At 49.4% G+C, this 14,340-nt stretch overlaps 6 protein-coding genes across 6 annotated transcripts; 4 read left to right on the plus strand and 2 right to left on the minus strand.

Moving 5' to 3' along the window:
- Positions 1 to 389: 389 nt before the first annotated feature.
- Positions 390 to 2,699, minus strand: EPUS_07174 (uncharacterized protein; the record flags this gene model as incomplete). The annotated part of the gene is made up of 1 exon (XM_007807542.1): positions 390 to 2,699. The coding sequence occupies one exon, from the start codon at positions 2,697 to 2,699 to the stop codon at positions 390 to 392; it is 2,310 nt and encodes a 769-aa protein (XP_007805733.1).
- A 1,256-nt stretch (positions 2,700 to 3,955) lies between these two features.
- On the minus strand, positions 3,956 to 4,789 carry EPUS_07175 (uncharacterized protein; the record flags this gene model as incomplete). Its single annotated transcript, XM_007807543.1, has 1 exon — positions 3,956 to 4,789. One exon carries the CDS (start codon positions 4,787 to 4,789, stop codon positions 3,956 to 3,958), a length of 834 nt encoding a protein of 277 aa, XP_007805734.1.
- A 2,313-nt stretch (positions 4,790 to 7,102) lies between these two features.
- On the plus strand, positions 7,103 to 8,188 carry EPUS_07176 (uncharacterized protein; the record flags this gene model as incomplete). Its single annotated transcript, XM_007807544.1, has 1 exon — positions 7,103 to 8,188. One exon carries the CDS (start codon positions 7,103 to 7,105, stop codon positions 8,186 to 8,188), a length of 1,086 nt encoding a protein of 361 aa, XP_007805735.1.
- Positions 8,189 to 9,042: 854 nt separating this feature from the next.
- Positions 9,043 to 9,765, plus strand: EPUS_07177 (uncharacterized protein; the record flags this gene model as incomplete). The annotated part of the gene is made up of 1 exon (XM_007807545.1): positions 9,043 to 9,765. The coding sequence occupies one exon, from the start codon at positions 9,043 to 9,045 to the stop codon at positions 9,763 to 9,765; it is 723 nt and encodes a 240-aa protein (XP_007805736.1).
- A 602-nt stretch (positions 9,766 to 10,367) lies between these two features.
- Positions 10,368 to 11,668, plus strand: EPUS_07178 (uncharacterized protein; the record flags this gene model as incomplete). Its single annotated transcript, XM_007807546.1, has 2 exons — positions 10,368 to 10,456; positions 10,510 to 11,668. 2 exons carry the CDS (start codon positions 10,368 to 10,370, stop codon positions 11,666 to 11,668), a joined length of 1,248 nt encoding a protein of 415 aa, XP_007805737.1.
- Positions 11,669 to 11,974: 306 nt separating this feature from the next.
- EPUS_07179 (uncharacterized protein) lies at positions 11,975 to 13,940 on the plus strand (the record flags this gene model as incomplete). Its single annotated transcript, XM_007807547.1, has 2 exons — positions 11,975 to 12,576; positions 12,635 to 13,940. 2 exons carry the CDS (start codon positions 11,975 to 11,977, stop codon positions 13,938 to 13,940), a joined length of 1,908 nt encoding a protein of 635 aa, XP_007805738.1.
- Positions 13,941 to 14,340: the final 400 nt, after the last annotated feature.

Genomic DNA, 14,340 nt, shown 5'->3' on the forward strand with positions numbered 1-14,340 from the left:
TGACTTATGAAGGGTACCTGAGACTCGATTGACTGCCTTGAGGCGTCGAGCACCAACGCAGCCATGTGTTGTGGAGAGATACCTCTGCTCGGCTGTTAAGACATTGAGAGGGTCTTCCTAAAAGAGCGCTAAGAAGGCCTTGAGGTGGTACCACTTCAGTTAATCCAGACCAATGAACTTTCCCTGAACTCCGGCATCGGGAGGTTTCGTGGCCACGCATGGACGCCACGCCATTTCCACCGGTATGATGCGAGATTTGTCCAGCCAGGAATCGTGCATTTTCTCTCACTCAAGGCACGAGTGTCGCATACAGCAAGCAAAATGTCATCATTATCGTTACCAGGAGCTGTGAGAATTCTTAGTTTGCATACTGACCAGAAGGATTTCACCTAGGGCATTGCGGCTTCCTCACCTGTTAAAAGCCCATTCTCATTGTGCGCAAAAGTTTCGTTAACGGGATGCAAGAGACAACCATAACGGCCAACGCGGACAAATTTCCGTAGGATCGTGGTAAGTTCAATTTGTGTAGCGGTCATTTTAGAGTCATTGAATCCGAGCCTCCTCCATAAAGTGGTCTCTGGTTCTTGGAAGTAGTACTGGTACCATTCCGCGGTGATGCCTTGCTCGTCAATACTGGCAAAACACGTCTCTTGTGACGATAAAGCACGGTAAAAGACCTGCGACTTACCCTTTCTATTTGCAGTAGACATTGCATAGGGGGTCTTGGGAGCCCAAGTCAGCCCGCGTTGCTTGAGCCTTTCAGCAGAAGAAAGCAGGAAGCCCGTGTGGACCCTGCATTGTTGCCGCCAGAAGTCAACAGCGTTCTGCAACGCTTTGGTCCCATGGCCAGGAAGTAGGCTCCAAATGACAATATCATCGCCTTTTCGGCTAGCAGGCCGATGGCTCAGCCATGAACCACCCACCTCCAAGACTACTTGGCCTGCCCTCAATTCTCTTGCAGAAGGGCTGTAGTTCCTGTCATACGAGTCACAAGGTACAATATGCACAAGCTGGGACATGAACGCGAGGATGTTCAGATGACCTGTATCACAGAGACTCTGCACAAGAGTCTTGAATTCGAGCACCTGGTTGTTCATGCATAAGATGTAGATATTTTTTCGGCCTTTCAATCCTTCAAGAACAGTCCAAGCGCGGCTGTTCCAATCACAAAAAAGGACCGCGCAAACAATCGATTCGTAGAGTTCCACGTTGGGCTTCGAGACGTCAATATTCATGAGGTCTTTGTCACAAACAAGTACAGCATGACTTTTATAGAACACTTCGTTGATGTAACCGATGGCTTCCTTTCGGAGCTTGTGATCCTCTGGGATGCATACTGTGTCTATCCAGTATGAATCGCAGTCAAACTCTTGAGCTATCCGGGCGTACCTCTGATGGAGACAGAGATTGATCCCATGGTGCGGCCTACCGCCCTGACCGTGGCTCCAGACGTGAGAAATTGCTATGGTTCGGCCAGAAGCTTTGCAATACTTAACCTTCTCGGAACATGCATCTGTTGCAGCCACCGAGACAGCCCTTGGGCCATCGACTGACGTATAAGATGCTTTATCCCAAGTCAATTTCCGTTCCGCTGCATTTTGATCCGAGCAAGTGTGATCGTGCATAGATTGATCTTTAACCTTTAGACCTCTATATCGCAGGCAAGCGTTTGGGTGAAGGCCACTGCAGGATCTTGTACCATCCGCAGAACATCGATTCAGCGCGCTACCGGAAACGTTGCGATACCTCTCATGCACAAGATCAAAGTCCAGTCCCAGGCATTGAGGATCACTGTGGAGGAGCGCCAGAGTCCAAAGGCACAAGCTAGCCGCCTTGTGCTTGCTGGCTGACAGCTTTGTGAGTTCCTTCAATGTTGTGCCTGTAGAGACATCGAAGTTGCGAAACCATTGATAAAACAAGTTTTGGCTATACTGTTGATTGTGCTTAAAGTTACTCTTGAAATTTAATGCCGCGTAAAGTGTCCGACATGTTTGCCAAAAATTCCAAAGGTACGCTCTTACAATGAACCAACGTTGCTTGTCTCGTTCGCACACTGCAGCTCTGGACTGTCTCACCGTAGCGTCAATAAGCTCCCCGACACAATTTTTCACAGTTTGAGCGAAGTGGTCGGTCCACTCGCATATTTTGTGGTCATACAGAACGCGAAGAGTGATGCAGCGAACAATATTCTTGGAATGCTGTGATGCAACAAGTAACTTGTCCCAGGCCTTTTCTTGGCCTGAAAACAACTCACTCGGGAGGTCGCCACGGTCGCCTGGGAGGGCCGTTGGCACTCGAGGTAATCGGGAGATATAGTCACAGACTTCGTCCGCAATCGTCTGGCGCAGTTGCATCACAACAGTCGACCACTTGCATATGAGCAGGGAAGAGAAACAACGATCGAGATCGGTGAGGTGACTGGCTGGGTTGGTGGTCGCATTACAAAGTTCTTCGCATTTTGCGTCAACCAGCAGCTGATGCTCCTGCTGAGTGTAGCGACGTATCACTATAACTTGTTGCGAGAGATCTTGGTGGTGAGTAAACTCGTCCCAGTCGTAATGGCATCTTTGTGGGTGCAGATCAGAAGTTTCAGAGACATCGCCAGCAAGGATCTGTACGACCCACTGTCTCATGCTACCCGCTTTTGCCACCTCACCACTTTCGACGCTCAACTCGTGTATTGTGTCGAGTTTCTGCATTCAACAGCTGACGACAGCTTTATATGAGTCTGACCTTGAAAGAAGCACGTATTCTACACAAGGATGCCGTATCTGACACGCAGATGAATATGGGCCCAAGACTCCGCAGTCTTTGCACCTTTTATTTGGGTTCCTAGTAAGAGTTCAACTGCGTTGAGAAACTTAGTTGGTAGGTTGACGAACGCCTTGTAATTACTGTGCGTTCCATAAGTGTTGTGAATCCTTGGCGATACTTACTATTCCGTATAAGTATTGGTCGAACTCTAGTGCAAATTTGGGGCCAATTTCTTTCGCTGTTCCGTACAGCCAATTTGTACACATAGTTACGCTCCCTACCTACGTAGAGAACAACTTACTATTCTACACGTTCTACGCAGTGTTAGAAGTATGCCATGAAGCAGTGCAGATTAGATTAGTAAGCAAGAGAAAGTAGATGGAATGGATTGATTGACTTGCTATCTCAACTCCTGAGGAGTAGGATGACCGCTATATATACGCATAGAAGAGGCAAGCTATAGAATCACCTAGAAGGAGATCATAAACCAGCGTTGCAATGCTAACTGCAGCATTTTGTGAGTGTATGCGTTTCTGAGTAATAGCGCGTGGCGAACAGTTGCGGTGGTCGGAGAACTCCGTCTTCCGCTGACACGCAGCACCTCAACAGGAAAGGTCTCCGCTAGCTGATGCAAAACAATATTTCTTAGCCTTTGACAGGGTCTGACTACTTCCAGGGACCACAAGAACGGCGACTACTTGTACAGTAAGATGTCACATCACACTGGCGGAGACATTTCTGCTGCACGGAATAGCTTTTGGAGTGGAGCTTCTTCTCTGTTCTATCGAATAAGAGGAACTCAGAAGGGGCTTTAACTAGTGCGCAAAAAGAAGCTCCGCTTTTGTTCAGGGAACAATCTTTCAATGGGGCTGATTGACTCATCATTGTTCATATGCATGAAAGCATCATTTTCTCCCAAATTGTTTCATGGAGCTCCAGAGCGAATCCCTGCTTACCAGTAGAGTCTTTTCAAGCATCGGGGATGGCATCCATAACCTAGGGGAAGTAGCTGGGTTTTAACTCCAACCTAACTAGTATATAGATAATACTTCAGAGCGGTGGGGGCCCGGAGGGGGGGGTTGCAATTAAGAGATATCATGTCCAGTCTTCAGCTCGTCTATCACTGAGATTCGATCACAACAGCATTCTGCTGCTGCTCGCCCGCCAGCTTACTTAACAGCCTCGTCTCATCTCGGCTGCGTCAGCCGAACCTCTTAACGGAGAAGTTGTCATAGTAAATATAGCCAACTCGGTCCGAAGCCCAGTAATCCTGACTGCCTCCGCGGAAGTTGTGGAACACGAGGTTTGTTATCGACCTCTTTGCATTGTTGTCTGTCCACTGGACCGGAGTGTCTAGCAGAGTGACTCCATTGACCTTGATTACCGCCCAACCGTCTTTGTTTTGGCCGGTATTGCTTCTCACATACATGTAGATGACGTAGTTAGTGGATACCTTCAGACTTTCTTCCATCGGAGGATAGCGCAGGCCAAAAGAGTCGCCGCAGCGGCCTGGCATCGCCGCATAGTACAGATAGGGCCTGAAGTATGTCCTTGCATTGTCGTCTGTGTACCACATGAGCCGCAGACTGGCCCCGTCGCCGTCCGCTTTGGTACAACCACCCGCACCATCACCAATTCCAAACCCCCAGCCTAGTTTTCCGCCACGGCTCCACTGAAATTGGCTGTGGAAGTTGACCGTGTACTGCATCTCGTACTCGGTGCCTCTGACGACGTTAATACGCGCCAATGTGCCACCAGCGCCGCCGATCTTTCCCGGCTCAAGCTCCCCCCTTAATCGTCCGCCGCTGATGATGGTCCTGTCCGCGTCCCACCCGGAAACGTCGCCGAAGTCTGCCGAAGCGGCCTCAGACGAGTACCGCCCGTACGGCCAGCGGTCGAAATCGACGCTGTAGGCCTTACCAAGAACGCTACCGATCCGACCCTGGGGCTCATGCTGTCGTGCCGATAATACTGGTCCGGCCGTGGCTGACGAGGTGATCAGGGCTGCGAGGGTGACGAACAAGACAAAGTCCATTCTGAATGGTCGGTGCTGTAATATGCGGGTCATTGAGAATTGTAGGTATTACAGTCGTGTGTTGGGGAGATGGTGCAGACTCGGTAAACTTGGCGACGAGAATTGGCCCTCCCAGCAAGCTGCTGTGCTCCTTGATTTTAGCGCTTGAAGATGGTGCCGACCGACACCTGACTGAGGCGGAAGCCAATGTTGGGTTTGATAACACGTCGTCTGTGGATGCTTGACGGCTTTTACGTCAACTCTGCAACCACGGTCGTTATTGATGATGGGATAGTTGTGTTTGATGTGCGCAAGGGCTTTCAGGTGTTGCTATTGAGGACCTCCAGCGAGAATTTCATTGAGTGACAATCAACGAAGCAGTTCGAAAGGCTTTGTGTTTCTTCAGCACGAAGAGATATGCCATAAACAGCAATACTTCTTCTTTCACCAGTTCATCGTCAATGGGGCACTTCTCCCTCCCAGGTTGAGTAAGAGTGGTAGACGCCTTAATCAGTGCTGTTGATCATTATAATGAGGATCAGAACGTTGACGAGCGCCATCTCAGAACCAATCGAGATTGTATTATCTCGCGCTTTTTTGCACCGCTTTCGGTTCCGAAGTTCCGCGTTTAGGTATTGTGAACGAGTGAGGACATCCCTTCCCTACCTGAACAGGGGGGTACATGGCTTCGATGAGCGTCCTTGATCGTCTTTATTTGAGGTTGCCATAGATCTTGCTCAGCCAGACTTTTCGAGTAGAGATTCAAGGATGATTATAAAGAACAGAGGACTTTCTTTCTTATTGAATGATCTATCTCCTGTATGTGGTTTTTCTTTGATGGTGAGAAAAGACATCCTAAGGGCAAAATGAGCTAAAATTCTATGAAACGCGCTGATTGAGGCATTAGGGAATGGCTCGTAAGTTATTGGGCGAGCCATTTTTAAGCGCCAAAAAGTTCAGAGGAAATCATTCTGACCTTGGCACACAATGGGGAGTGCGTGTGACTGCATTGGTATTGATGTTGAAATGCTGGGTGTGTGGGTTCTTGTTGCTATATCCGCGGCCTAGATAGCCTCTACAGACTGCCCTGCCTTGTTGCAGACAAATATATGACCTCAACGTGCCAGAGGGCCTAATTCGAACCGAAGGACTGTAAGGTTCTAGAGATAGATCCTGCAGGTAGATAGAATTCCATTCATCCACTTCATCATAGCATGCGTGGAATCTTGAGGAGGTCAGGGCTGCCAAAGAGGGTAGGGCGCCCTCTGGGGTGCAAATTACGCACTGTGGAGAGGGTTTGCTACGCATAAGAATTCTCTCAGATAGGCTTAAATAGGAAGTATTGCTAGCTTCATTATTTCCTTAATTGAACGTGGATGTTAGGCCATTTGAGTGATAGAATTACTACGTAAAGTGTGTGCAAATTGTCTCGCCAAGTGGGGTATCTCGCCAAGTGGTAGTGTACGTTAGATTACTACGGTAGGAGGCATAATGATTGTCACCTGCGTACTAGTAACTGTTTGTAACGCCAAGATAGAACGCCACAAAATTGCTCGATTAGAAACTAGTCTATTTTTCTCAGTATCAAAGTGTGCATTTCTTTAGCATCAACAAATGTCTTGTATCTTGTTAGCATTGAGAATTTGTAGATGGCGCAGAATGAGATAGAATCAGTAGAATAATGCGTAAAATCAACAAAACGCGCGTAGAATGGCGACAGTAAGCATTCGTACAGATCAACAGGGTATCTGTATGAGCGCTGTTAATGACGTTACTTACTAGTGCGCAGATGACAATCATTATGCCTCCTACCGTAGTAGTAGATGATTTAAGGAGATACATCTTACGCTTATATTACATAAATACAGATGACTAAGCTTAGTTATTGAAACGTGCTCACAAAGTTTTACCTTTCCGGACATAACCTAGAACTTAAATTTTTTTACATCCCTTGTAATACACAAGTAGTTGGTAGCCTAGGGATAGTCCATCCTTTTCAGGCCAGTGCGATACGAGAGGACATGGGTGGCTGGGACATACTTTCCATCCAAGCAAAGAGAAAACGCTCCGAGTGGCGTAACTGCAAGTGCCGTGGATCAGCCGATGCTGTCACCTGATTTCTTCCTGTCAGGTGTGTGATTTGTTGTTGCTGTCAACGCAAAATAGCAAGATATTATTGGGAGAGGGTCATTAGTACAACCTCCAAAGCGCTTGTCACATACTATTTCGAGAGCAGGGTCACCTGGTAAAGTACTCACGCAAGTATCCAAGCTGCAATTAAGCTCACAGATAGGAAAATTTGGATAGTCTACAAAGACATCGCGGCCGAAGAAAATGGTTGATAGCAGTTTACACTCCTTCCATCGGGAAAGAATCGATAAGTTGGACTGCATTCTCCAGTGCAATTACACCTCTCCAGACTGTGGAGCAAAGATTGTGGCAAAAGTCGGATTGACGTATCTGGCTGAAGGTGCAGCGCATGTTGTCTATCGAGTCTCTCTTCCAGGTGCATCTCCAACCACACATCCTCATCTTGTTGGAAAGCTGTTTCGCTTTCGGAAGTCGATCCCATCCGCAGTACCATGTGCTCAAACGGTCGCGAACTACCAGAACATAATTGCTCCGCTATTCCCAGTCAACAATCTTGTCCACCTGGAGCTGCACCATGTGTCGAACCAGAACGCATTGATAGCAAAGCTAAACGCAGCACTCGAGCAGAGAGAGTTGAATGGAACCAGACCCGCCCATAGACATGGTGTTTATCTGACGCCTTCAGCCGAGGAGCCGAACGCCATCCTGGTAACAGATATGAGTGCATGTGGACCGGATGAAAGGCTGATAGAATTCAAACCAAAGTGGCTGGTTCAAAGTCCGAGTGCGCCCCAAGGAGCGAAGCGGTGTCGGACCTGCGCGTTGAGAGAAATGAGGACAGAGGATGAACGACGCTCTGGTCAAAGCCATTCTGGACGGGGGCATGCAGGGTTTTGCCCCTTGGATTTGGTCTCCAACAATGACGATGTCCTTGGAGAGACGATACGGCGGCTCTCCTTGACTGATGAGCTCTCTAGAACATATGAGTCTCCATTCAAGGAACAGATACAGCCCTTACTTTTAAGGCTAAGACGTCTGCAAGCCGAGTACAACAATGTGGGCCTGAATGACTTCGAGAACGGCCAGAGTCAGGGCTTTTTTGTCTCGATGGCTCTGAGAGATTGCAGTGTCTTTGTCAAGACAAAAAGAGGCGAACTCGGATTCCAAGAAGTCAGATTGGCTGATCTTGATCTTAAATCTAGCGGAGGCGGTAAGCTTGAACTGTGGGCAAGAACTGAGCAACGCTTGATCGAAGAAGGATGGTATATGGGGAGTGAAAACGCTGAGAGCCTGGGAAACAGGTTATGCAGAGCATTGCAGCAGTCGTGACACTTCTTGTTAAGTTCAACCGTGTTTGACCGAAAAAATCTTTTGAAGCATTTTCTTCAAGTTGTCGTCTTCTATTCTTTTCACTTCATCCTGTATCCTTTCCCACAAGACCTCCGAGAGTCCTTCGTTAATTCTTGAATACACATCCACACCCGCTGGTGGGAACAATATCTTTGCAAAGTAAGTTACAGCCCATCCACCTTCCTTAGGACCATAGCATAGGACTTCCCAACGACTGCTCGCAATCTTTAGCCATTCTTTCCCTCTCCAATCATATGAGCCAGGGAAAGTCTGATTGAGCGTGTCAATGCCACGAACTGACTTGAGCTTCTCACCGTGCAAAGTTTGATATTCAACTAGATCATCAAGCTTTTCTGGATTATTGGGAAGAGGCGTGTAAGTGATGCGAACATTCCTGCTTGACTTCCACATAGGGAAGAGTTGAATGCGTGACGTACCATGTTCCGTTGAGGAAGTCTACCGGGTGGGATTCTGAACTCTGGATTGGCTGGTACGTGAGACACTGAAGGAGCACGAAAGAGAAGCGGTAGAGTAGAGTCAGTCATGGTGAGCATGAACAGCACCAAAGTGAGATGTCCTGAGGTGAATAAGAAAGGAAGACATCCGATGACATCCGATAATAAATAATGATAACAATGGGTCTAGGCATTGCTGGGGTGTTGAACTTGAGGCCATGGGGAGGAGGAGGGGGGAAGCTGTTTGCTTTGGGAGAATCCCCGCACCCTAACAAAATGTCCCCAGGACGCGTCGTTGAGATCCAAATTTCATTGTGATATGATTTCGCTGAAGTTCTAGCCAATTGAGCGCATTCTCGAGGACATGCAGCCCTAGTAATGGACATCGATGATATCCTCGCCGAGCTTGACCGCAGCGAGCCCACTGCCAAAGCATCCACCGCTCTTGATCATCAACAACTGACGCGCTTCTGGATCTCGGAGCGTGCTGCTCCAGATGTTCTGAAATGGCCTACAGATTTGATGGACCGAGTGATAGCGCGAGTTCGTCAGCAGATAGAATTGGTTGAGGATTTGACAGCTGGTGCCGGCATGACCGGGTCCGGAACCAGCAGCTCTAACTCGAACCTGACATTGTCCATTTTGCAGACAGATCTGTCTAGGACGCAATACATTATTCGATCATTGTTAAGACAGCGTTTGGCCAAATTGACAAAGTATGCTATGCATTACTTGACCCTGGACGACAAATCGGCACTTCTATCGCCTCAAGAGGAGTCTTTCCTACGGAATCATCAATCTCTGTTGTCAGATTTATACAGCGCCAGCTTTTTATCGGCATTCCCGGCACAGCTTCAAAGGTTAGATGACAATGCAGGAGGGCTAAACATGGTTGAGGGTCCGGACGGCAAGAAAGCTGTCTTTATTAGGTGTCTAGCCAAGAGATGGAGCAGCGATCCCTTATTCGAGGACTACGATGCTGATGACGATGAAGAAGCTGGAGAAAGCGGTGCTTTGGCAATGCGAAGAGGCCAAGTCTGGGTTGTGCGGTGGGAGGACGTCAAGAAAGGAGTTGAAAAGGGAGCACTTGAATTGCTCTGAAGAATTCTAGTCACCCTGGTCATTACTCGGAGCATGACGACAATAGCTAAGCCAGATCTGAGTTGTCCGACAAGATGGATCATCCGGGCAGTTCGGACATCCTGTTCCACTTCCAATTCCACTCTAGGTCAATATCTTGAAGGTCTGGAAGGTCAAAATGTCAGAATGTTATATACAGATACCCTGGAGGGGACAACTAGGAATTTATTGGGTGACGTGACAAACCCGCTTGCGACAATACAACACGTCCGTTGACGCTTGCCAAACGTTGTGTAAGTGGACGGAGCTAACCTATATCTGCTCATTCTGGACCAGAGCCCTTGGATATGCCAGAAGATATTGAGTTGTTCACTGTGATGGTGGGGGAACTGAGTCAGCAGATCCGTTCCGATGAAGGCCGGGCTCCAACTTCCAGCCGCTGCAAAATACATCATCATGAATACGACAACACATCTACTGCATTGGAAATTTGGGTAAAGTGAGCGTCTTGCTAAATTAAGACCAGGCGCAACTAGTTGCTCAGTCTGGCCATCTAGTTGCAGTTCACTATGCTCACTGATTCTGCGTCTTGACCTCATGTGCTACTACACTAATTCTGCAACATGCGTTCTGAGGGCAATGTCTATAATCCGGTGCCGGAGAGGATTCCGAAGGTGCGCGACGCCGATGAGTTCCAGCGTATGAGAGCAAAGTAATGAGAAGCTGTATCGAATCATGTGGTGTCTGCTGACCTGTCTAACTTAGAGCTACAGAGCTTGCTTGCGATATCAGACTGCACAGGTCATTTCGATTACCTCCAAACCCCAGCATCGGAAGAAACCGCACTATCAGGGTGAGCTACTCGGATGTTGGTTACTTGGGTTCTTCGTCCACTACGGCTGAAATTGAGGATCCCGAGAGTTACCATGTTCCTGTTGTTTTGTGGGCTGGCGGTATGTTTGGGGGCCGATATCAAGCCTTTGCAAACGACGACCTCTGCAAGAAGTATCGTGTGCGTTTTCTTGCAATCGATCGTAATGGCATCGGAGGAAGTGACTCGGTCAGCCTCGATCAAAGAGTTGCCACTTGGCTGGACATAGTTCCTGCATTGTTGGATCATATCGGAATCCAGCATGTTCATCTTGCAGCACACAGTGCAGGGACAATCTTCGTCCTCAACACGATTTTGCACCAGAGACATCTACTTCACCCTACCAAGCCTTTTGCTGCTTTCTTTGGACCTTGGGTGCACCCGTCGAAGTCGGGTAAATGGCGACTCGCGGCTGTTGGTCTTCTCCCCGAACTTGCTATTGGCACCTGGCATCATTGGGCCAAGATGATTAACCAGAGCATAGCACCAGTGCTTACAGCAAGCGGTGTTTCGGTGACCAAGGCAGCTAGAACATCAGTCAATGGCATCTCAGGGAGTAAGGTCACTGAAGACCCGACAGTAGGAGACGGGGCCGAGGCCGCCTGGCGCAAAGCCTCAGAGGCAGTCATCACGAACTATGTGTTTGCGGAAAGTGTTGAGGGCGCAAGCCAAGAAGCGTTGCTCTGCTTGAGGAAGGGTAGCACGGCGTGGGGTGATTGGCAAGACATTGACGAAGCAGTTTCCAGAATAGCAGAAAATGAGCGGAAATCGCAAGGCCCTTCAAGAATGGGGGCGAAAGAGAAGCTCAAGATCCAGATCTTCTTTGCTGAGGATGATGAAATGATAGGAAAAGGCGGTCAAGCATGGCTTGAGTCGTGCTTCACGCAGGATGGCGTGACAGAGTACATCAGTCTAGAGAGCGAGGTGGTGGCCGGGACGGATCACAACGACGTGCTTGCATTGCAGAACGGAGCTATAGAAAAGATGGTCAGGGCAATTGGACAGGTTCCAAGCAGGACAAGAGATGCTGAGGACAGGAGCAGAGAAAGATAAACGACAAGACATCATATCGCAGCAAACCTTAGCGGATATCCACGTAGTTCACCACATGCAGTGTAATGCTGGCGCGGAAAGACTTGTTCCGTGGCGATCGTCCTATGCACCATGATGCCACAAGGGACACGGGCGAGTAAATAAACTTTCAACGCTCTTGCAGGAGAACTGTCGACGGGAGTAATTACCACGCTCCTTGCAATGATCATAGGTGGGTATCATACATCACAAACTCTAGATGACGGTCTCTCATGACGATTGATGTCCTCGTGCACCCTCCAAGCCATTCGCCAATGATTTTCAGCCATGGTCGAGAGCCCCAAGTCCGAAGCATCGCATGAGTCGAGCCCAGCGGCAGGGAGACATCACGCCGCCAAAGACAAAGAATGCCAATACTGTCACCAGCACTTCACCTCGTCTTCGCTGGGCCGCCATCTTGACCAGTTCATCTTCCGGAAGAAGCCAGATGGCGTACACAATGTGGAGGAAATCCGGAGACTCCGCGGCGGTATCACCAGACGAACAACAAAAGGCGGAGCAAACAGCAAACATGATCGAGAAGGATCCCTCTCGACGTCCCATATCACCTCTCCTCTTCATCGAGACTCTCCGGCAGAGGATGTTCGCGAAGATCTCAATGCGACACCAGTGGAGGGCTACCGGATCCGAGTCAATGGGCCCAATTGGCAGTCTACGGGCGTGATCAATGGCCTACCAGGCTCGAGCACGGTGAGCCCTGCGTTGGAACATATGACATCCACGACCGGCAAGCGAAGTTATTCGAGCATTGAGACTGCTGCTGCCAAGGACATACTCGGGTTGAGAGGCGATCTTGGATCGGAGAAGGACACGGCGAGGGCGTTGGAGCTGGCATTGCGAGAAGTGCTTGATACCATTCAAGCTGCACAGTACGTCTTCTTCTCACACCATGCCCCTCTCAAATCCTCTCTAATAGAACCTGCGCAGCGTGCAAACAAAGCCTGCTCCCTCCCCCTTTCCCATCGACGTCCAATCTTACACCTTCCCCTCCCTGGTCTTACACCTGCTCCCACCACCTCCCACCCTCCTCACGTCTGCCACACCCTTCGCCTCGCCAAACTCCTTTCCCATCTCCTCTCCACCAGATCACACGCACCTTAACCTTCTCTGCTCCACTATTACATCGCTAATCACAACCTGGAAATCCAACCTCCTTAATTCACCCCTTCCGCCTAACTACCCAGACACAGCCACTTACACTACGCACATCCATAATACCGCCTCAACTCACACAGGCACCGCCCTAAATCACCTGGACCTCGCCTACAAGCACTACACCTCCCTCCCCCAGCACCAACAACATGAGATCTGGCAAATCGAGCTGGCACGAGCCTACGTGTCCGAGAAACAAAAAAGAAAAGAGGTGGAAGAGAGTCTCGAAGCCGTCATGGTTGAAGCGCGGCAGCTGAGCGGCCAAGTCGAGTGTCTCAGCCGGTGTCAGTGGCCGAGGGAGATGGCGTTGTGGCCGCCGGAGAGAAGACCAATCCGGAGCAATGTTATCAGAGAGATTGACAGTGGTACGATCAGATACGGTAAGAGGAGGAGCATGCCAACACCGGGCCAAGGAAGCGCCGCAGAAGCCGACGCGCAGCAGCCGCTCGACGATTCGGACGCCGAAGACAAACGATGGGACTACGACCGCCTTGTCAGCAAATGGAAAAAGGTAGTCCGCGAAGACGCAATCCGGAAACGAAGCCTAACCCTCCCCGCGCCAGCATACACGCCACCTGTCCCGACCACCAAAAGCGGCAATAAGACCATAGAAACCCCCACTTCTCACCCAAACAACGCCAATACACCCGCCTCATCAACCGCCCACGCAGCAGCAGCAGCAGCACCACCCACCACGACAGGTACCAAACCAACAAAGAAAGAAGACTCCAATCCGCACTTCGAGCCCTGGTGCAAGAAACCGCGTCTCGTGATGGAAGAGAGCAATGACTGCATCATGGACTCCCCGCGTTCCAATACTCATCACCAACCTCAGCCTCAACAGCAGCACCAGCAGCAGCAGCGGACACAATCGAATTTGGGGGATTTAATTGCGGAGGCTTCCGGCCAGAGGAATGGCCTTCTTGGTCATCAGAAGCAGCAGCAGCAGCAGCAGCAGCAGCAGCAGGGGCAGGGGCATTATGACGGTAATGGTGGTGGTGGGTTTGCATTCGGGAACGGGACCGGGAACGGAAATAGGGATGGTGAAGGGGCTGTTGGTGGTCGGAATGGAGACGGGTAACTAACTTAGTAACTAACAAACAGGCGGACGACGGACGTGTGGATAGGTGCTGCGTGTATATATAAAAATCATGTTGGTGACGTCGATGTCGATATGGATTGGATATGGATACGTGAAGGAAAGTCATGGAATGATTACCTCGGGGGGTACGTAACTCCTCATCGTGATGTGTACAGGAAGTGTAGGAATAGATGTGCAAAGAGGCACGAATAAATCTCTAATGATTTGATAAATAAATGTGAGCATGCTCATCGAGTACCTACTTAGTTTCATCTGAGAGAGAAAAAGAAAGAAGGCGGAATAATTCTAATAGACTTTGCATTTCACTGACGAATCCCCGACGCCAGCCATGTTGCTCCAGCTAATTTGCTAAGTTAAACCAAACCAATCCAAGTATGCC

Source organism: Endocarpon pusillum (genome assembly GCF_000464535.1).
Source record: "Endocarpon pusillum Z07020 unplaced genomic scaffold scaffold7152, whole genome shotgun sequence".
NCBI lineage: Eukaryota > Fungi > Ascomycota > Eurotiomycetes > Verrucariales > Verrucariaceae > Endocarpon > Endocarpon pusillum.